The following is a 22,205-nucleotide window of genomic DNA, read 5'->3' as shown; positions in this document are numbered from 1 at the left end:
TCTTCCTAATAAGGGATGTATGAGATCCTTGATGACATAAGTTGTTTCTTGTATGCCTTTGTCTCCTCTCTGCAATGTGCAGGAGTACACAACAACGACATCTAGAAATCTGCCATTAGGTCCTTGTAAGCGCTTCTGAGATGGAGACAGATCATGCTTCCATTTGGTGATCAAATTTTCCGGTAAGACTGTCATGTCTGTGCCAGTGTCTACTTTGAAGTTGACTGGGTTACCATTCACAAGTAGCTTAACAATCCAGGGTTTACTACGCCCTTCACTCGTGAGTGTATCGAGAAACAACAGGTCATCCGTTTCTTGGGTCCTCTCCAGAGTAACGGTACTGATCTCCTTGCTCCTACAGACGGTGCCAAAGTGTCCAATCTTTTGGCATTTATAACATTTAGCTTCCTTAGCTGGGCAATTCTGTCTGTTGTGAGGTGATTTCCCACACCGGTGGCACGCCCCCTTGACCTGGTTTTTTCTCTCAGGCTGTCTAACGGGTGGGTGTGGCTTTTTCTGTGGTTTGCTCTTGGTCTTCGTTACTGGGGCTACCTCTGCTGCATTAGTAGGAGCCCTCAGTATGAGCTGTTGTTTCTTGACTGTTTCACTCTGGCGAACGACCGTGATTGCCTTCTCTAATGTGAGGTCTTGATCTAGTTGTAATCTCTCTGAAAGTTTGACATCCCTGAGGCCCACAACTATCCAATCTCGGATCAATTCATCGTGTAGATTTCCAAATCTACTATGTTCTGCCAGATGGTACTGTGCGGTAATAAAGTTCTACACGGGTTCTCCTTAGTGCTGAACACGCTGATTGAAACACACTCTTTCATAAATTACATTGCGTTTCTTTATGAAATACCCTTCAAGCTTTGTGACTACCACGATGAAGTCCTTTCTCTCGTCCTCTGTGAAATTCAGCAACGCCAGGACGTCTTCTGCTCTGTCGCCCATACAGTAAATGAGTGTCGATATCTGGTTTCGCCTGCTTTGTCAGACAGACCTGTCGCTTCGCGGTATCTCAGGAACCACTTGATCCATCGCGTCCATTGTTCGGGATAGATGAAATTGAACGGTTCAGGAGTCGGAAATGTGGAAGCTGCCATTGCTAACTTCAATCCCACTCGTTGTCACCACGTAGTGTTGCAGATGTTGCGAGCCGGGTCTGATTCAGATGAACCTCGTGGTAAGTATTAGTTACATACAGGATAAAACATTACAAGCCTTGGGTCCAACTAGTCTAATGCGCTAATACTACATATAGTTTGTACACTCCGTCGTTTAGCTACGCCCACGCAAACTTGATTGCGTAGCTACTTTGAGGCTACGCGCGACCCGAACTCTGCTACTTCAACAAGATTGCAAAATCGCTCCCATACGTTTTCCTTATTTGTAATGGTGACTATGCTCTGATATCCAGCTTTGCCTGTAGTTTAGCCCAAACTTCCAACTTGATTACGTAGACCATGTAATCAAGTTTGTGGAGGCATAGCACTAAACAACGAAGTGTACCTTTCATATGTCCAGTCTTCCAGTTTGTGGTGGTAAAATACAGGGCAGAGCAGTAGATTAGACAGTGTAGTGTAAAAGTTTTCTGTAGGATTTCTATTAAGCAGTATTTAAATTCTCACACCCACTGTATTATTATCATACCAATAAACACATTCCTCTTATGAGAACCTACTGTCACCACAAAGAACTATAAGCCCTTAAAGTATATACATAGCTCAACTTTTAGCAGGCTACCCATCTATCTACCGATCACTTTTTCAAAGAGAACAAAATAGATGTCAGTGTCTATGCCACATATCCACCAACTGTTTATTCTAGTTGTTGTGCACATTCACCTAACATTCACGACACACAACGCACACACAAAATGGACAAATGGACAAATGTCAAGCCCTCCACGTCATTCGACGTCAACTTTAAGGTCAGTTGCAGAGATAGCTCCCCCTACCTCTAGAGACAGGGCCTCCATGTGCTACTTGGAGGCTTAGGGCCAGCGGTACAATCCGCCTGGAGCTTGCAATTGGCCGGAGTCATCCATGTGCACTAACTATGGCGTAGCTCTGGGACTGGACACCAAGGCCCAAAAGTACCCGTCTGCTGCATGATGTACTTGCATGATGTTACTTGCATGATGCCAAGCCAGTGGTCGTATCCACCCCAGTCAATGACCAGGTATTCATTTAGACTCCTGAGTCGAGAGAAGCAATTGTGTGTAAGTTTCTTGCTTAAGGAAATTATGCCATAGATTGCCATCACTGTGACTTGAACCTGCAACCCTGCAAGGTCCCGGATGTTTTCATTCTCCAAATGCACTCTCTAACCAATTGAGCTACAGCAGCGCGCGCGCGCACGCACACACACACACACAGATGCAAACATTTAATTGTATAAATACACACTACTAACCTGCTCAACTTCCTCTGGTTCAGTATTAGGCCAGGCTCCTGACGCTGTATATGCAAAATGTACATCTCACCAACAAATGGCATACAAATTGTCACAATAATTATTATCACTTTACCAACACTAGCATCATCCATGTGAGAATCTCGTGATGTCCACCTGCACACAACGCACATCATGTAATAACTCCTCTTCACACTTGTGTCCTTTGAGGTAGATGGCATAGATGTTACTGAAGATTTTTCAACCAAAGCTGAGGCAGCTGGTGATGGAAGTAAGGGAAGAGCAGCAGCTAACACTTGTAAAGGATTTTCACATAGAGGGCAGCTAAATGAATTAGCAGACCTAAAATACAACATCAAATTCAAACCTATTGCACTATAATAATACAAACAGGTGCAACACTGATGATAACATCTGCAAACAAAGAGATTGAAAAAGTGTGGAAAATAATTTCATCTAATTGATTAATTGATTTCCGCAAAAATAGGAAGCAATTAAATTTAGGAAACTGGTTGGTTCTTACAAAATTTACAAAATTTAAAAAGTGACTTCAAAATTTTTACTTGATTTAGAGAATTAAATGGAGCGTCAAATTCCTTCTCTCCTTTCATTTCTCTATGTTATGTTGCTTCAGAAGTTGCCTTGTTTGATTACTGACCATCAGTGACAACATGAATTCATGGGTACACCACACAGTGACAGACACGCACGTGTACACTAAATCAAATGTATTCATATGTACGTATCTTTGTATAGAAATGCAGTCACATCGCAATAATTTCTATAAATTCTGTTTGTACCAACCTGTTCTTCCTCACGTTAGCATCTGCAGTAGGAATATTTTCCAATTCGCACGGTAAATAAATAGAATCCAACTACAACAGTTAGCGACCACAACTGACAGAACGATGTAGCAGCAACACGTCGAGCATCTCACATTACCTCGTGCATCACACATCGCTTGCTCTTTAGAGACACGCAGTGTACACAAAAGTAGAGCCTTGAAAGTGGAGTAGGTCTAAATTTTTGATCAGCAGTTGTGTACAGCACTTCAACCCCAGACATCTTAATCACGCATGCGCAAATCAGAATTGGTTTATTCATGTGGATCGCCACATGGCTGAGGCAAGTTCGTGGATTAAAACTCTGAAAGCTGCAAAGAAGTCATGTTTGGTACAAGATGGAAAACGAAAGATTCATTTCACTCTTCCAGATGGCAAAGAAATGGTTGAAGAATACGATCAACGCACTGGAGAGCTTTCTGTGAGGAAGTGGCGTCGTAAATCAACACTAGGAACAACTACTCAATGGGAATTTGAAGTGGGAGAGGCTCCTTACCAAGCTATACTGAATTTGGAATCAGAGCACATCCGGGCTAGTAGCACCAACCCAGTATTTGTCCGACGAGATACGGCCAAAGCATTCGAATGGCGAGTTCGTAATTTGCCGTATCTAATTCCTACATACAATGTTTACGTGGACGACGAACAAAAACACGTGGTTGTCAAGACAACCAACAGGAAATATTTCAAAAAGTATGACATTCCTGATATGACACGAGCAGGCTTGAAACTGGAGCAGGAAGCCTTGTCTATCGCCCATGCAAACAACACTCTAATTATCTCTTATAAGAAGCCACAGCTTATCGTAGAACAGGAAAGGCTGATGAAGAAAGAGCTGAGTAAACTGAAAGCGACTCATGATGGCGACGTCGAATGCCCACAGAGTTAATCAACATATTAGACATCACAACTAATGATGCAGTTATATTTTATTCAATTTAAAAAGTCTGTAGTTGCTATGAACGTCAATTTGTATCATATACTATATTCTTTGAGCTCCTGTGATTGTCGGTTTGACTGCTTTGCCGTATTCAGGAAATTGTACAGCTGGATTCTTTCTGTATTAAAATATAAATAACAACAGCAGGTCAAGTACACAGCTCAAGCATAGCATGACTTTAACTTTAGCAGTGCAGCAGCAAACAAGTATCCGGATTTAGGTCTACATCACGAACTAAAGAGTGAAGTAGCTATTTCTTTTAGTGTAGACTAGAATTATGGACATTATATGTACCATAGATATAACAAATACACATACTGGTACATACATACATACATTCATAACTTTGAACTGAATGACACACTCAAACCTCCCTAATCCAGACCTCCAAGATCTAGGCACCTTTACTAGTGCGTGTGAGACCTTGGAGCTCAGACGGAAGGTACTTGGGAGTAGAAACTCGTCATATAAACAAGCACGTTCCCTACCTGTCTTCACTTGCCAGTGCATAGGAATACAGTATGGCTTTGAAGAAAAGGAAGCACGTCTGCATCAGCCTCAAAACAAGGTTCAAAATCATCGACAACATAACCAAAGTCAGTCACAGAGACATGTTTTAGAGATATTCCGAATTCCTAAGTTTACAGTAGCAGTTTAAAGTAAACTAGGTATACTGTATGTAGAATTGGAGTACCCAACCTCTACTTTAAAATAGTCTGGAATTCCGAGGATAACATGTGTTACCTCTTCTATCTTCCATACATTTCTGGGATCCGGGCACATGCTTCAAAAACAACGACATTCTAGAACACCATTGAAACCTTACAACGACATGCTTGAGTAGAACACCTAACACATGCAGTTGGTCTTTACCTGATTGGTATAATTTTGACTACTACACAAGATGCTACACATGACAGCTAGAAACAGTAACTGTTGAAACAATAACAACATGCTCAAATAGTACAACATGCTCCAATAAAATGCGACCATAGGATAATGTTGAAATGTTACAATGACACATCGTTCAAGTGAAGAAACACCATAATTAGTTGGTATAACCAGCTGCATCAATAGTTCAACTGATTGGAATGCTAACCATCAGACCTGCACAGTGATAATCACTGTGTGTGTGTGTGTGTGTGTGTGTGTGTGTGTGTGTGTGTGTGTGCGTGTGCGCGTCTCATCCTTGTAAAACAAAGCTTATCTTTCCACATTTTACTTAGCATGTTTACTTTGTCATGTTGGTTTGCAGGTAAGAATCAGAATCCTAAAATTACCAAGTCTCAGTGAAAACAAGTGCTCTATGTAATTCCAAAATTGACAGAAAAATCTTTTTTCTTTCTCCCCCTCTCAATCCAACAGTACAGTACCTTCCTCCATCTGTCTGTGTTCCTGTGCACAATATGTGCACCACAAAATACGCATACACTACAATATACTGAACATCACCAAAATTTGTCTCCCATAGTTGCAACTTTAAAAAAATTCTCCAGCTAGCTTTGTTAATTTAATCATAACAGCCTGACAGATTCAATGTGATATGGTTTGTTGCTGATAGTAAGTGCAGATTAGCACTATTGCAAAGTCTGCACAAACAGTTTGTACTCTTCCATGCGTCAGTCATTACAACAATATAACACAATAATAGTCACAACAAACAGACAACTCTCACTATAATCGACATCAGGGGTTCATACAGGATTTGAGTTTTGGTAGGGGAGTACTATGGTGTGGAGCGTGGCCAACAAATCAATGCGCGGACTTACCAGAAATAGGCGGCGATACAGTTCATTCGACGCAGTTTTACTGTGAAGTCTTCAATTGTTACTAATATCTCGAGTCAGTGACTCTTGACTATGTGCCATTCTAAATCAACTTGGTGTTAAACTTTAATACCTTGGCTTGACTCAAATGATGTCATCAGTGTCTAATGTTTTGGTAGGGGAAATGCTGGAGTTCCCGGGGTGTACTGTATGAAACCCTGGACATGTGAGACATGTAACTCCACCACAGGAGTGAGGTCTTCTAATACAAACCATTTTATTAATTTCCTTTATTATCAGATTTAATTTGACTAATCAATTTTGCAACTGATACATATAATCTACATATGATTGCGCTAAGCGCCATCTTGTCCGTACACGGCAGTTGCGTCATGCCTAGAGACAGGAAGTAGACTGTCAGTACACACGCAGTGCGGCGGGACGGGTGCAATTTCAACTGGCTCGCACTCGACTTGCCGGGGACCCCTCTTGGGGACTCGACTCGGGGCGGGTTCAATTTTCACTGCCCACAGCGCGCACTCGGACTTATGGGGTGTTAGGCTCAGTGTTCAGCCAATCATCTCTCTCCCCCCATGAGAAGACCAGCTGAACACTCAAGCCTAATCGTTTGTGGACTAGTACACTTATGATTTCACAACTATCAACAAACCAATATTGAATAAAATCAGATTGACAGCAAGCATCATACAACAAAATTATCTCCACAACAACGTACTTATTATTACTACCTCACCTTTTGTCTCATTTGTGCTCTCTGTTTCTCTTGATCGTCCAGGGATGCTGCAATGGCCTGTGCTAATGCAGCATCATCTTCACTACCAAACACACTGTCAGACTACACACATAAAACTAAGTCTGAAAAATCTACTTTGCAGTTTGTGCGTCAGGCAGCGGTTGCACATTTGAATTCGACACTGAAGAATCTCGCAATGATTCCTGGATAGCACGAGTTAATGCTTCATCTTCAGTCTCCATAATACAAGATAGAAACAGGTAAGCAACAAGCACTGATCATATCGACATCAACAGCAATGTGAACTTGGAAATTATCCATACCGTTTGCTGCTGTAGATTAGCAGTGGCTCCATGAAACATGGGAGTTCGGTGTTGCTCTTGTCTTTCTTGTCTAAGTCTACAGACAGTTGAGATGACAGCTAGTTACTCCTCAAGCACTACCGTTGTCTGTCAAGTAACATGGTAAATTTCAAATCCAAAACAACACACAAAAGCAACTAGTCAAAAAATAGACCAACATGTACATAATTTAGTTACATCCTTGCTCTTCAGCATCTGTACAAGACGCACAATACAATTAGCCCAAAGACAGTAATTAAATAAAGTTTAAATACTCAAGTGTGTCAAAGTATCATGATCCTGCCTATCAAACATCTGACTGTACGTAATTGCATAATTTCTTACACCATGACGATATATGAGGTCTATTTGTACACGAATGCATGCACTTCCAGTTGTCTGCAACTGCACTCAAACAACCAGTTACAATCACATTGTTTCCAGTTACCTACATCGCGGTCATAAGTGTCTTGTTAATGCTTGGTTCGCAGTTTCACTGATGGGTAAACAGTACATTAACATTCTCATTTCAGAGTGACATGCTTGAGCAGCAAACTGATACTGCATTGCTAAATCTACAGCAGTTCATTCAAATCAATAAAATGTGCAAATTATCAACATCACCTCGCCGTTACGAATGAATTTGCTAGCAATCATTAACTTACAATGTAAAAATTTAGAATTTCCCTAATACAGTCTGTACTTGCTGTCTGGTTTCACCCCCCCCCATTAAAGCAAAACCAAAAATACTGTCGTACGATCGCTCGTCAGACGACTACTATACCCTAACCCTGGATATCTGGGCCTCGGGTAATAATAGCATCACACAACTACAATCAACACACACACTTCACTTCTAATAACAAAAATAAGACAATGTAACTACATGAAACTACTATCTCAGTTATGGATCCAGACTGGAAAAAAAGGTAGTGCAAACTAAAATGCTTGGACACTTTTAATGAGGTTTCATTAAAGTTGGTTGAAATCACAGTATACATTATTCCGGTATGTTCAAAAGAAACATTCTGTAAAGATGTTTCCTAGTAAACTTATGCATCATAATCAACGTCAAATCAATAGTTCAGGTGCATCAGTGCAAGTCCATTGAGCCTTTCTTAGCCCATTGTAAACCGTATGTATAAGATTTGAGACACTTCAGACCCCTGATACTGCACTCACAAGAGCAACTAATTAAAGAGCAACTATTAAAAGAATAGAGTAAGAATGTTACAGTTTTGTCACATTGTTTGATAGTGCTCTTTGGCTCCCTAGGAATGTCTCCTTAATAGCGTCCCATTTTGCTTTCCAGCATAGTAGTTTCATGTCCATATCCTTACTTGTGACCTGACAAAAGGCAGTGCCTAGGCACTCCAAGAACCACCCTGGATCCACCACTGCGCCTTATATGTTGAAAAGAGTATTGTGTGTCTCACCTATTCAATTCACTACCAACTGCATTCAAGCACGTCTGCTGTGGTTTCTTTGGCCCTGCTGTTGCAGCCCTTTTGTGTGATGATGAAGACACCGGCCTACATTATATCACAACAGTCTCTATTGCTCAAGAAACAACTTCAGCAACAAACCTTTGATCACTTCTGCTTGTTTGCCATCTGCTACAAAAGTGGCAGCAACAAGTTAAAATGCAATATATTAAAATACGGGGTCGTTCAAAAATATCGACAATTTCACGAGTGTACAAAGAGCACGCATGATAGGGGGAAAGGGTTATGGCCTCTGTACGCTTATAAAACGTTGATCTGTAGCACATGGCTCGTGCTAATTTCTCTGTTTTCCATGACTAGAATTGCATCATTCATAGTTCTCATGCTAGTCACCCATATGTACAGGATTTGCAAACATGTATGACCACAGCAGCCTATTCCGGTTTTGTTCTAGAACAACATCAGCCATCCATAGAGCCCAGCTGTCTCTACCACGACTTTCTCGATGTTTTCGTCTTGTACACTTGAATGACCGGAAACCTTGAACTGACGTCATTCAAGCAGGTCAACTGGAATGAAAGAACTGTATCAATGCAGGAGCATTGAAGACCACACGTCAACTATCTAATAAATGGAACCAAGGTCAAGCTATTGAAGTATGCATAAAAAATACTGCGTACACTTTGGGGGAGAGAGGGGGCTTAAGAAAAGCATGCACTTTGTACACTCGTGAAATTGTCGATAATTTTGAATGACCCCTAAACCAAACCTCCTTCACGTAAGATATTTATAACCTCAATTTATAAATTATCACCATTACTTATAATATTTAAAATTCTGCAAACCAGATACATGTGTTGTAATAAAGACTATGCACACACATCAAAAGCACGAAGACCAAATACAGCATGACAGCAAAATATTTTTAACCACTGCTTCTCTACAACTATTTCTTAGCACGAAAACAAATCAAAAATAAGTTCAAACATCTCTCATTTTGAGAGTGCTATCTCATTTTCATTCTGATATTTCAAACAAACAAAGTACAGAACCTTCTAAACTTTCAGTAGTAAGAATGACTGCTGATGTCCAGCTCTGTTGCTAAAGAATTAGAAACAACAGAAAATGCTACACCAAACAACCACCTACAGGCCACGTCTCCATTTGTTGCTCTTTAAACTGGTTTAACGTAAAAACTTGTTTAGAATCTAAACTTGTTTAGTTAGGAAGTGTCTCCACTTGTCATGTCCACCATGTTTATCCAATATCTCAACATCAGTATCTGAGACTTTGTTGCGTCGCCAGAATTCATTTACCGCTATCTCAGAGGATGTGTGGGCGAAAGCGTCAAATGACAAGTTGGAGTGCACAGCAATAGTGAGAGATGGAACACTGGCGGTCTGAGATGTCGAAGAAATCGTTCTCTCTCTCTCTCTCTCTCTTCACTCTCTGCAACATCTAAACGCTGTTTTCTGATTTTGTCTTTTCAAGTATCCTCCAGAGAAAAAGAAAACACTGCAAAGGCACTAAAATTCGCATCCATCTTCAATCAGCCTGCATTACCATCACGTGACCGTTAAACCTAAACTACTTGAGCTAAACTACCTCTGAACTAGGTTTAGCAAAAGCTGTGTAGGTTTATGTTTACACAGGTTTAACGTTAGTGGAGACGCACTAAATCTTAAACATGCTTGGCTTAAACAACTTATGTTTAGGCCATAATGGAGATGCGCCCTTACTGCTAATTCACAACTAGTAAATAAACAATTTGCCTCACATACACGTTGACCATCTAATGACAAAAAAACGATATCACATGCATTTGACAGAAATTATGAACAAGCCATAGCCAAAAGTCACTGGGTTTGCAAGTGCGATGCTTTTACATCTATACAATACACACAACAGTCTTTCCAAGTCAGAAAAGCAACAACGCTAAGATATAGTACTATTTGTAGTTGGCAGGACACAATTTCTCAAAATGCCATTTTCAAGTTAGGCTCGAGTGTCCAGCCGATCATCACCCCCATGGCGGAGAAAGGTCGGCTGGAGACATTCGCCACTCAAACAAACCACCGACTCTCTACCCTCCAATCAGAGTGCTGTTCAATGTTTGTGCATCCTCGACAGGGATGCATGTCTCTATTGGCTCTTTGCTAATGTAATTTCACTCTCCAACAACAGGTCAACTCTTGACAGCTCTTCTCGTTGTCTGTCTCTCGTTCTAAGAGCGCTAAACTCAAAGTTTACCACAGAGGCCAACCAAAGGTCGACTGCAATGCACGCAAATCTTAGCTCTGCACGTCACCCTGCATTGAGAGCAAATACCACGCTTCGTAGATGGTCATGCATGCAACGTACGACAACTAGAAGTTGGTTTGCATGTGCTGCCTATTCCTCTAAGTACGAAAAGGAAGACAAAGGAGAAGACGACATGCGGGTGTAGCTCACACGCTAACAAAATGTGATATCAGATGGTAAAAGCAATTGACTACTCAGTTACAAAGCCATTAGTAGAGAGCCAATAGCAATGGGCATTGCTATCAGCAGTTATCGTGAATACACGTGCATGCACAACACACTAACCACACGTGTAAATCCTGATAGGAGGATAGAGAGGCAGCGGTTTCCTTTGAGTGGCGAACGTCTCCAGCCGGTCTTTCTCCACCGCGGGAGAGATGACCGGCTGGACTCTCGAGCCTATGTTCAAGTATGAGGAGACATCAAACAAATAACAACACAAGATACTGTTCACAGACCAACCACCCGGTTATATTATACAAGCCAGCACTAAATACCAACAGTAGCAAAACACTAAGTTTACTCAGAGTAAAACAACACCAGATCGCCAGCTAGCAAAGCTTAAGTAAAGCACGTGTGTAAAGAAACCTGTAAAACTATATTTGGCAAAACATGAATCTGTCCTACAAAATCCTATATATTGTCGCTTTCTTCAAATTTTTTAGCCATGGTCAGCAACAAAGTGATAGTCTCACTGTCAGTCTACCTTCCTGAGGAATATGCCGATACTGATAATGTTTCATTAGCTCCACCAAGAAAGTTATGTTTTCATTGACATTGGTTTGTTTGTTTATTAGAACGATTACCGGTGCTCTAAAACATGGATGGATTGATGAAATTTGAGGGGATGATAGAACTTTGATAAGGGAACAATTGATTAGTTTTCAAAATTAATCCAAATTCGGGTCCCCAATCAAGGGATAGGCTCCACTTGAAAAGGTGACTCTCAATTTTGCTCCTGCACACCCATACCATCTCCATGTAACTGAACATGCCGTTGTCTTTCATGGTGGAGCTCCTCGTGGATATGATTGCATGCTCGACAACAATAGCACACTTACAACAGCATTTACAGTGCAATTCATCTGCAACTGAGCTGCCTTAGTGGAAGTTTGCACTCTCCAAGTGCTGTCTAGTTGGTAATTACACCTTGTGATGTAGTAGCAGTCTGCATAGTAAGCAAGATGTGCAAAGCAAGACGTACGGTACACACTGACAGAAACAACTAAAACCATCTGTAATAATTGACTTTGAAGATAACCTAGCTCAAATAGTTTTCTAAACCTTCATTTACCTAGGTAAAACAACCAGCTCTTGCTCCCACCTGGCTCCACTACAACTGCATCAGGTGAAGAAATGTGTTTACAAATTTGAAAAGCATTGACCTTAGCACACAATCAAGACTGTTATGAACTACGTACAACTTTGGAATGCTCCATCACTGATCATTCTGAGACATTGCATTTACAAACCTAATGCAGCATGTGAGTGGTCTAATAATTTCCTGCTAAATACACTATGTACTAGACAGTTATGTGATGTGTATAGAACATTGAAATTGCATTGTCACATTGTAATCATACATGTAAAGAGCATCAAACATTATTACCTTTTAGCTGCGTTGCGTCCAGCTGCAACAGTGGGTCCTGTGCAGTTGTGATCCATTGTAAATCTATGTCGAAGACAGTATGTTCTGTTGCACTCTGCACACTTGATAGGAACAAGCTATGTATACACAAACTTCAATAATAAACAGTAACATGCTTTTGCAGCTGATAGTCATGCACACCTCCTTGCCTTTGCATCCAGGAAATGAGCATCTTGATGAAATCTTCCCTGCTTTCTCTGAATGACAGTCCTGAGAAATGTGTTCATTGACCTGTGAGCAGTATCATAAGCACACTTTACCATATTATGCGCAATATACTTATGGCATATTCAATTGGAGACGAGAAACATAGAAAGAAGAAAAACAGAAAACAGTGCAAATAGAACTGTAAGTTGTTCGGAACAGGAAAGGTGACATGCATTGCACATGTGCATACCGTATTACCCTGTTTAGATGGGCATGCCCTTATAGCACAAGGTTTACCAGTATAAGGGCATGCCCTTTAAGGTGAGGGACTAACTCAACATTCAATGTATGATTATGCACATGCTTCCATGTCAATGCATTCAAACAAACACTAACCAGTCTTCACAGATCTACTAAGTCACAACAATTACTCACTAAAGCCCTGCATATCTTTTCACATGCTACAGATTTCCACTCTATCTAACCACTGTCTTCTCCTTCGTTCTCATCTTTATTGCTGTCTTCTCCCATTGTGATGACTGTGTGGATGTCTTCTTCTGGTTCTGTCAGTTCGCGATCTCTTCCCTTTTCTTCACCCAATGCTGAAGACAAGTTCGAGGTACACCACTATTTATTGTCTAACTCATGATGCTTTCGATATGTTACCGCCGTACTCGTCGTACTTCTATAGCGACAAGCTTCCTCTTCACTGTGTACATTCTGGCAGTTTTCTTATTAGTAGGCTGACGGTGACTGTTCTTCAAATCTCCCTCAACTCTCCAACTCCTCTGCAGACAACGCCATGTTGCAAGTTGCAGACTGTGCTAGCACTAACTTACTGACAGTCTGGATCATTGAAGCTACCTCACTTAGAAGGACATGCCCTTACAGTTGTAGGATTCCTTGGTCGCACTAAGAGCATGCCCTTCTAAGCGGGGTAATATGGTAATACCGGTGCAGTTGTTGCTTCAGTTGCAACAGTACTACTGTTCAGATGATGTTCATACATATGTTTACATACACCATAAAGCAAATAAGAGGAAACGTTGCAAAATCTTGCACCTTAATATAGCCCTCCTTTGCACTCTTGTAGCTCTATAGGTTCCTCTGCACTTTGTATTTGCAAACCATTTACAATTTCAAAGTAATCTTCTGGGACTTTAACTCATGTGATGCTGTTTTCAATTTTCTTTCTATGCTTTTTAGGCTAGAAAGCGGAAAGTACGGAAAGGCCCTTCCAAACTTTCTGAAAAAAGAAAGCACCCCAATTGAACACCCTAACCCACATTTCTAATCTTTCCTTTCCTGGAAAAGTGCCAATCAATAGACCCCTCACGTGCAAGCAGGCGAACAGCACGTGAGGTCGCGTAGTGAGCACAGAGGAAGGCTTGGCTCGCAAGGCTATCGTGAGAGAAGATGCTTGAGCCGGAAAAACTTGCACAGAAGGAAGGTTTGGTTGCAAATCCGTAGGTTAGCTGATAACATGCAGCGACATGTTCACATCACAAATCTTGACCTAAGTTGATTAAAGTTTGACCTAACATTATTATAATGAGTGTGCATTGACACGAGTCAGTAAGGTTTGTATGCAATATGACACCAGACCCAAACGGACAGATTAGATTCTTTGTAACTGAGTTACATGCAGTCTCACTCGAGGCAATCTTTAGTAGGGTTTTACGAATTTGGATTTCAAACCAAGGTTACGAAACAACATCATCCCATTCTCTTACATCCTGGAACAGTAAAAAACTACTCAGTAGAGACTGTGAAGAGAGCGAATGCTCTATTCTCCACCTTACTGACTTCAATTAAAGTTGTCCAAGAACGTCTGACATTCAGATGCAGCCTCACCAATCAGCAGCAACTTGAGCAAGTGTGCAACCGTGCTACGAGGGCAACTGTACATGTCTAGACTTCCTCACAAGGCAATTTTTGCAGCTTTGTAGTCTTGCTCCGTGCGTTGTTAAAACATCTCTAAAGGAAGATGCTACTAGACTGACAGATGTAGGAAATTACCAGTGACGGTAACTGCAGCATAGAAATCACAGCAGGTTGACCAGCATAATTAGCGATATGATCACCCTGTGGGGTGAGAACAAGAAACTAAACAGTTTAGCTAAAAGGTTCAGGTACTCTAATTGCATCAAGTCACCAACCAATGGAAACAATGTATTTAGGTCAGGTTTCATAACGTGAACATGCCGCTGCACGTCATCAGCTGACGTACGGATTTGCAACCAAGCCTTCCCTCCGTGCAAGCAGTTCTGGCTCAAGCACCTCCTCTCACGTGCAAGCAAGCAAGCAAACACCACGTGAGGTCACACAGTGAACACGAAGGAAGGCTTGGCTTGCGAGGCTACCCTAACTACTCCTGTGTTCTGCATCTTCATTTAATTAACTTAGAAGTATTGCTTGGTGACATTCACACATTCATTTCACATATAACTCTAATGCAAGCACAATCAACATACCACTCACATTTCAAACTCTGTTTTAACATGTCACTAACTAGTAAGACATCTAACTGTACTGAACATGCATTTAAGTCTATTTCATTGTCAAGATAGATGCACACTATCTACTCAATCCTTTTCACTGTTCATGCACTCACAAACAGAAATCAAGACCAAACACACAGCAGTCTGAACAGCATGTTGAACACTGTAAAAATACATAAAACTTCTACTCTACCTTGATGTTAGGATCTTCACCTCTTCTGACAGGCACTGGTTTATCACAAAGAGGACAGATGGGTACCCTTACATCCTTCAAATATGCTTCTCCACACTGATGGTCTTCATATCTGCTATGTTCATGACTAATAGCAACACAACTCATATTACATACCACGGCTTCACGTGTGAGTTACATGCCGATGTAATACCGTATAAGCTGAAATATTAGCGGGGAATTTATTTTGGCGGATTGGCAGATTTTTAAGCAATCGCCAATATAAAATCCGCCATTAATTTGGCCACCGAGATATGTTGACGTCATCACTCACGTGGATCAAGCATCGTCCGGCAATGTGGTGGTATTGCACATCACACGAATGAGGCCACAAGGTGGTAAGTAATTCCTGCTTGCCATCTGTTGTGCCTATGAATGAGGCCGTCAGGCTATGGATGAAGCTGGACTGTCAGCGGGTCCCGTTCTTTGCACTAACACAGCAGTTCTTCATCACTAGGCAGACTGACAGTAGTTGGAAACCAAAAATTAAGTTAGGGAAATGCGAGCCACCAACACTGCTGTCAATCACAAACTCCTCCATGACCACTTATTTATGGTAAGACATCAAATCAGTTATCAAACAGCGATGTCCGACCACCAAAATAAAATCCGCCAATACGCTTTGTTCATCAATTTCTTAGAAAACCGCCAATATAAATTCCCGCCAATGTTTCATCTTATACGGTATAAGCAGGTTTGTTATTAAATTAAAAGACCAAACTTATAATTGATGCCTAGAAGAACTGCATCTAATTTCTGTATAGTATAGAGTACATATTGGCTAAACACAAGCGTACGATCGATCTACCTATAGCTCCCAATTGCAAGTATTTTGCATTCGCCGGTTTGCCTCATCTTGTCTTTGTCAATTCTTCTAGCTGACTCGCATACACTACTATTATAGTCAGCTGTATGCTAATTAATTTTTTTGTATAGACATGTTTCAACCAGGCGTTTGCACAAGTGCGGGTACATAGCTATGTACACTGTGGGTCTGGGTATGCATGTAAGTATACGTTGTGTGTGGGGAAGCACAAACGTATCGGTTTACAGCCAAATAAGAAGTGGGCGTGTCCCTGAGCATCGTGAAGTCTAAAAAATCCTAGTCTTTTAATCCTAGAGGTCACGCTACACGCCCCTCTCTCCCCCCCAGTAATTTTTTAAATGTGTATGAATGACTGCAACCTTGTAAAACCTGAACTAAAACGATGCCACTCTATGCCATACAGCATCAGTTAAATCAAGCGGTTACCTAACTGATATGACCAAAGTAGAATTTTAATTAAGTTACCTAACTGCTAAAACCATTCATTCACACATTCCTACGCGAAAGTCAAAAAATGACTGTTGACTATGAGAGTCAACACGCCTAGTCATAATGGTTTACAAGCACTATAATTACGAAACAAGTTACTGTTAGACACATTACCAGAACACTCCGTGACATGTATCACAAACGTTCGGCAAAAAATCTAGAGTAGAAAGAGACTAAATTATAATTATTTAGCTCAATGCCATTTTAATTGAAGTCGCCAGGTCTCACCCAACTGTCTGCATGTCTGAACTGCACACTGAGATCCAAGTTCGGGAAATTCCATTCACTAGTCTAGCTAGTATAGAAAAAATCGTTGATTTCAACATTTCTTAGTTCCCGTATAAATATTATTCCAGAATTTGATAGAAATAAATTATTCCCCCCAAGCGAGCAGGACACTGATCGTAGGAAATTCACTCCTTTTAGTTTTCAAAGAGGCAGTTGGAGAGATGACCTTACATGATAGCGTATAATTGCTGATTAGTTAATTAGTATAAATAATTAAGTAACTTCTAAAGCCTACGGGTGAGTGCAAGAGGTTATTGTTAATTAATCATAAATGTTGTTATCGTGGCAACATTTTAGTACCGTTTATAAAAACTTAATTAATTATTTAGTTAACAACTATCAATATATGGTAATTAATTGTAGGTGCTGCTAAAAATCATTTTGACTACGGTTGTGGTCAAAACTCACGTTTTATATAAGTAGGCTTGTAAACCGACAGACATGTAACTTCACTCATTCTATCTGCAGACTTGCTCGCTTCGCTCGATTTTTTAGAAGAAAATTGAAATCAAACCAACCGGAATTGTCCCGGATTACTCACCACTATTCTCCTCTTTCACTTTGCCAGAACGTCAGCGATCCTGTGCGAGTGGTAAGCTTTCTCGTCTTATTCGTTTCTTCAAACAACGAGCGTGCTACTTCCTTTCGTCTTGTCGTGGTCGGACTGCCCTGATTCCCGACCTTTGCGCATTCTTGCATAGCTACAGCTGATTCGCAACTATTTTGTGTCGAAACTAATGAGCAATGTACGGCAACGCGCTGCTGCGACGTGCACGGCTATTTCCCAAGCGTCGCTACCTGCGTCTTCGCAAGGGCGTTCACTATGGACACGCCCAACACTGTGTTGTGACCAATGCGCCGCGTCCACACGATGCATGTGTTGTCCATTTCATTGTTATGAAACGGACAGCAGATTTCTTCCTTTATCGAACACTGCAAACCGCGAACACAGCTATCGATCACCACAGTCCACTCCATTTGTTGTTCTTCCACATACTTGCGCTTATAAAGAGCGATTGGATGACATAGCGACTGTTGTGCGTTCTTGTAGCCACAAACAATCTTGCCGTTTCTATTTGTCTACGATATCGGGCGGCGATGAACGAGGTGAGTGGCTTGCATAGCACGCTGTCACACTGGTATTTACACGCACCAATTTTGTCACATCTCAATGCGACTGCTTGTGCGCATAGAAGGATCTCGATCAGTCAACAAGCGAACTGGCAACCAGCAGCGAGTGTCCGGACGTTGTGCTTGCGAGCTCCTCGTCACCAACCGACGGCGTTTCGGACGCGTCCCAGTCTGTCGTCGCGTACAGTCGTGAGCCGGTTGTGTCCGTCGTCAATCCGGATGCGTCTGGTCTCGGTGTTGCCGATCTGCCGCAGACGTTTCTTCCCGAGGCGTCTGCTGTCGTCCGACGAGGTGACGTGTTCGTGGCCACGCACGAGCTGCCCGTACAGACGGTCGTCATAACCCATACTGGTATGCCGGGCCTGGTGACGCCTGATGTGACGCCGGATGATTCCAGTTCGGAGAGAAGTGTGTTGGCAGACGGAAGACAGAACTATGTTGCAGTCAACCAAGAGTTTGCTCAATTTATCGAAGCAAGGCAAGTTGTTTTTATGGTTAGGACGTGTAGAAGCTAGGGTGTCTTCTTGTTGGGGTATTTAGTACTTGGGTGCGCTTGAAGCTTGACGGGTTAGCGTTGTACAGGATTTTGTGTCCTGTTCTGGTACTGTGTCTTCCTCTTGTGATTAAAAACCGGTACAATTAAGAGAGGTACTGGTGTGTGTGTGTATGTTGTGTGTGTGTGTGCGTGTGTGTGTGCGTGCGTGGTGTGTGTGTGTGTGTGTGTGTGTGTGTGTGTGTGTGTGTGTGTGTGTGTTTGTGTGGTGTGTGTGCGTGCGTGGTGTGTGTGTGTGTGTGTGTGTGTGTGTGTGTGTGTGTGTGTGTTTGTGTGGTGTGTGTGTGCGTGCGTGGTGTGTGTGTGTGTGTGTGTGTGTGTGTGTGTGTGTGTGTGTGTGTGTGTGTGTGTGTGTGTGTATGGTGGAAACATCCGAGACCTTATGATGTCAAGTCTGGGATGAGCACAGATGTAATTTCTTGTAATAGGCAAAGAACTCAAACACAATTGCCTCTCTCAAATCTGGAGTATAGATGAGTACCTGGTCTTTGAATGGGGACGGTAGCGGACACCGACTGTGAGTTGACCATCAGCCACTGAGCTGCAGGTGGGATTTCAGGCGCCCACACCTCAGTTGGTGTAACGGGTCGGTGCTCCTGCGAGTACCTGACCCAGCTGATGGTAGGGCTGGGGGCATGACCTTGAAAAAGGCAGCCCTTGATGTTACCATTTTACCATGTGTGGCGTCTGTAGTTCAATCGTTAGAGAGTCGCATTTGGAGAGTGGAAACATCCAGGACCTTAGGGTCACAAGTTCAAGTCTGAGATGAGCACAGGCATAATTTCCTTGAGCAAGGACACACAATTGCCTTTCTTGACTCAGTACTTAAATGAGTACCTAGTCATTTACTGGGGTTGACGGTAGCAGCCATTGACTGTGACTTGACCATCAGCTGCTGAGGTACAGGTGAGACTTTGGGTGCTCACACCATAGTTGGCATCACAAGCCAGTGCTCCTGTGAGTACCTGGCCCGGCTCCAGGAGATTGCTTGTTGAGTAGTGCACAGATGTAGGTGTGTGTGTGTGTGTGTGTGTGTGTGTGTGTGTGTGTGTGTGAGAGAGAGAGTGGGGTGCGGTGGAGCAGATGGTAGAGCGTTGGTGATGACATCCGGGATCTTGTATTCCGTGATGAGGGTTGCAGGTTTGATCCTTGTGGAGGCGACACTGTCACAATTTCCTTGAGCAAGAAACTCACCCACTCTTGCTTCTCTCGACTCAGGAGTATAAATGAGTACCTGGTCATTGACTGGGGTGGACAAGACCGCTGGCTTGGCAGCAACATCATGCAGCAGATGGGTACGTGTGGGCCTTGGTGTCCAGTCCCAGAGCTGCGCCATTGTCAGTGCCCCTGGAAGACTCTGGCCAAGCTCCAGGTGGATTGTAGCGCTGGCCCCAAGACTCCATGTAGCCCATGGAGGCCCTGTCTCTAGAGGCAGGGGGAGCTTATCTCCGCAACTGACCTAAAGGTCGACATCGAAAGACATGGAGGGCTTAACATTTGTCCGTTGTCCATTTTTTTTGTGCATGTCACAGTGTGTGTGCTACATATTGCTTGTGTCTTTGGCCTCTTTTTTTTGTATTGTGTTTATTTGTGTGCACTACTTGTAGTTTGAAAAGTTGAAGATCACAGGCCATGTACTATCTAGTAGTATAATGGATTTCTGATTTTACTTGCAGTGCATTTCTTTATCTAAATTCAACTAATTTGGATGAGCTGGATTATCTGAATTAGGTATTCTGACGTTTCTTTGTCTTTCTCAAATGTGTTGGATGAGCTGGATTAACTCATCCAGCTACTCCAGCTGAGAGGTGAGACAGATTAAATGAAGTCCGCGCATGCTCTATTTGGTAGGTCGACACAGAAATGAGCACGCAACAAAGTCTCTGCGTCATCCCTAAGTAGTACAACAACCATATAACTAACTGATCACGGTAGCTATTTTACTACTGTCTTCACAAGAGCAGTCCATCTATCAAGCCTTGGACGACAGCATTGAGTGTGTAATCTCATTCAAGATGTTTCGGTGAACCAGTTATTGTCTAATCTAGATGACCTCATTGTCTAATTCGGATTAGTTTTGAATTAATTAGCGTAGATGAAAGGAATGCACTCTTGGCCTCAAGCTGCATATGTTGTGTATTGACTCTTTAGCAGTTCAATAGTTAGCAGAGACTGAAATATGGAATGGCTGTGCATTGTTTTGCTACACTAGGAGGCCTGTGAGTAGTTTGTGCCGAGGTACCGATTCCCAGATGTTATGACACAATTACTCTCTGCAATACCAGTGTGGAGGGAGAGGTGAAATGTAAATAAGAAAGAACCTGCACTCAATAGTGTACAGTGTTTCTGCTTATTTTGGCTTCTATAATAGATGATCATATGAGTCCTTTTTGTTACCGAGTGGCTTTAAAATGAGATTGAATAGAATGTACACAGGAATAGTCATAACGTACTTTACCGATAATGTTAAGCCACTGACGCTAACAACTAGTTTTGCAACTGTAATGTAGGATCAACTACAGAAAGTATTTAACAAATATTGTTGGGACTAATTGTCGCTGTGGTTATAGAACTCTTCCACACATACACACCGATCCTGAGACTGGCAGGAAGATCCACAGGTGTGCTTATGAAGGATGTGGCAAGGTATACACTAAAAGTTCTCATCTGAAAGCTCACATTCGAACTCACACGGGTGAAAAGCCATATATTTGTTCGTGGCCCAAGTGCAGATGGCGTTTTGCTCGATCTGATGAGTTGACTCGACATTACAGGAAACATACGGGAGATAAACCTTTCAAGTGTGAGCATTGTGGAAGGGGGTTTTCTCGATCAGACCACCTTAGTCTTCACAGGAGACGTCACTGTGAGTCTAAGACAACGACAAGCACCAGCCGTTCCTCTGCCAACAAAAGTCCTTCAGTTCAAGCATCCGCATAATTTGGGTACTTTGGTGACATAAAGATTGCTTGTAGCAGTGTAGCAGGTACTCACGTATGAAATGCTATAAGAAATTTAGATAGTGTAAGAGAGGAAGTGGATATTATTACAGGTACTTTTCATAATCGTTGTGAATGTGGTAAGTTCTGCTAGACTGACTAATTGTATCACGTGGACGTACAGATGTATTTATAAAAGAAAGACACATTGTACTTATTAATAAAATGACAAGAACTTGAAAATGAAACTTGGTTCTTTTACTGGTCACAGCTGACTAGTATAATGAAAGCAGAGCTTATGACTTGGAGAGGAACAGCCTGTGCCTAGACTTATGTCACCAGATACTATATATATATATATAAGAGGATCTTGGTCTTATTACTATTGATATATTTGCAAGTAACTAGGATACTGCTGTACTACGAGCGTGCACACGTATGTGTTGGGGCATGCGTATGTGTGTGTGCATGGGTAGTGTATGTCATGTTAGTACTGTACCTCATCTATTTGAATCGTAGAAAATATGCTTCACACTGACTAGGGAAAGCTTGTAATGTAGTCACAGCCCTGTAGCAAGAACGGACCTTTAATACTACTTCTAGATCACATATGGAGACACTTGTAATCAGAGTCTTCTTATTGT

General features: G+C 42.0%; 3 protein-coding genes across 4 annotated transcripts; 2 read left to right on the top strand and 1 right to left on the bottom strand.

The window, feature by feature from the left end:
* The first annotated feature begins 3,458 nt into the window (after positions 1-3,458).
* Positions 3,459-4,149, top strand: LOC134189381 (protein DPCD-like). Its single transcript, XM_062657622.1, has one exon. The coding sequence runs from the start codon at positions 3,535-3,537 to the stop codon at positions 4,147-4,149; it is 615 nt and encodes a 204-aa protein (XP_062513606.1). The 5' UTR covers positions 3,459-3,534.
* Positions 4,150-4,171: 22 nt separating this feature from the next.
* LOC134189379 (AN1-type zinc finger protein 2A-like) lies at positions 4,172-16,966 on the bottom strand. 2 transcript variants are annotated; one of them, XM_062657619.1, is made up of 11 exons: positions 16,879-16,966; positions 16,765-16,807; positions 15,297-15,423; positions 12,597-12,686; positions 12,417-12,532; positions 8,648-8,677; positions 8,498-8,593; positions 7,044-7,119; positions 6,856-6,956; positions 6,721-6,802; positions 4,172-4,318 (listed from the first exon to the last, which is right to left on the bottom strand). In XM_062657619.1, exons 1-11 carry the CDS (start codon positions 16,931-16,933, stop codon positions 4,292-4,294), a joined length of 843 nt encoding a protein of 280 aa, XP_062513603.1. In that variant the 5' UTR covers positions 16,934-16,966; the 3' UTR covers positions 4,172-4,291. The 2 variants fall into 2 exon arrangements, with proteins under 2 accessions (XP_062513603.1, XP_062513604.1); XM_062657620.1 differs by lacking the exon at positions 4,172-4,318 and having other exon boundaries at positions 6,721-6,797.
* A 492-nt stretch (positions 16,967-17,458) lies between these two features.
* Positions 17,459-21,837, top strand: LOC134189380 (Krueppel-like factor 8). The gene is made up of 4 exons (XM_062657621.1): positions 17,459-17,530; positions 17,990-18,045; positions 18,132-18,547; positions 21,193-21,837. Exons 2-4 carry the CDS (start codon positions 18,037-18,039, stop codon positions 21,560-21,562), a joined length of 795 nt encoding a protein of 264 aa, XP_062513605.1. The 5' UTR covers positions 17,459-17,530; positions 17,990-18,036; the 3' UTR covers positions 21,563-21,837.
* The last annotated feature ends 368 nt before the right edge of the window (positions 21,838-22,205 follow it).

This window comes from Corticium candelabrum, chromosome 14, assembly GCF_963422355.1.
Source record: "Corticium candelabrum chromosome 14, ooCorCand1.1, whole genome shotgun sequence".
Lineage (NCBI taxonomy): Eukaryota > Metazoa > Porifera > Homoscleromorpha > Homosclerophorida > Plakinidae > Corticium > Corticium candelabrum.
The sequence above is the reverse complement of the archived record's forward strand: the minus strand, read 5'-3'. Positions and strand labels throughout refer to the sequence as shown.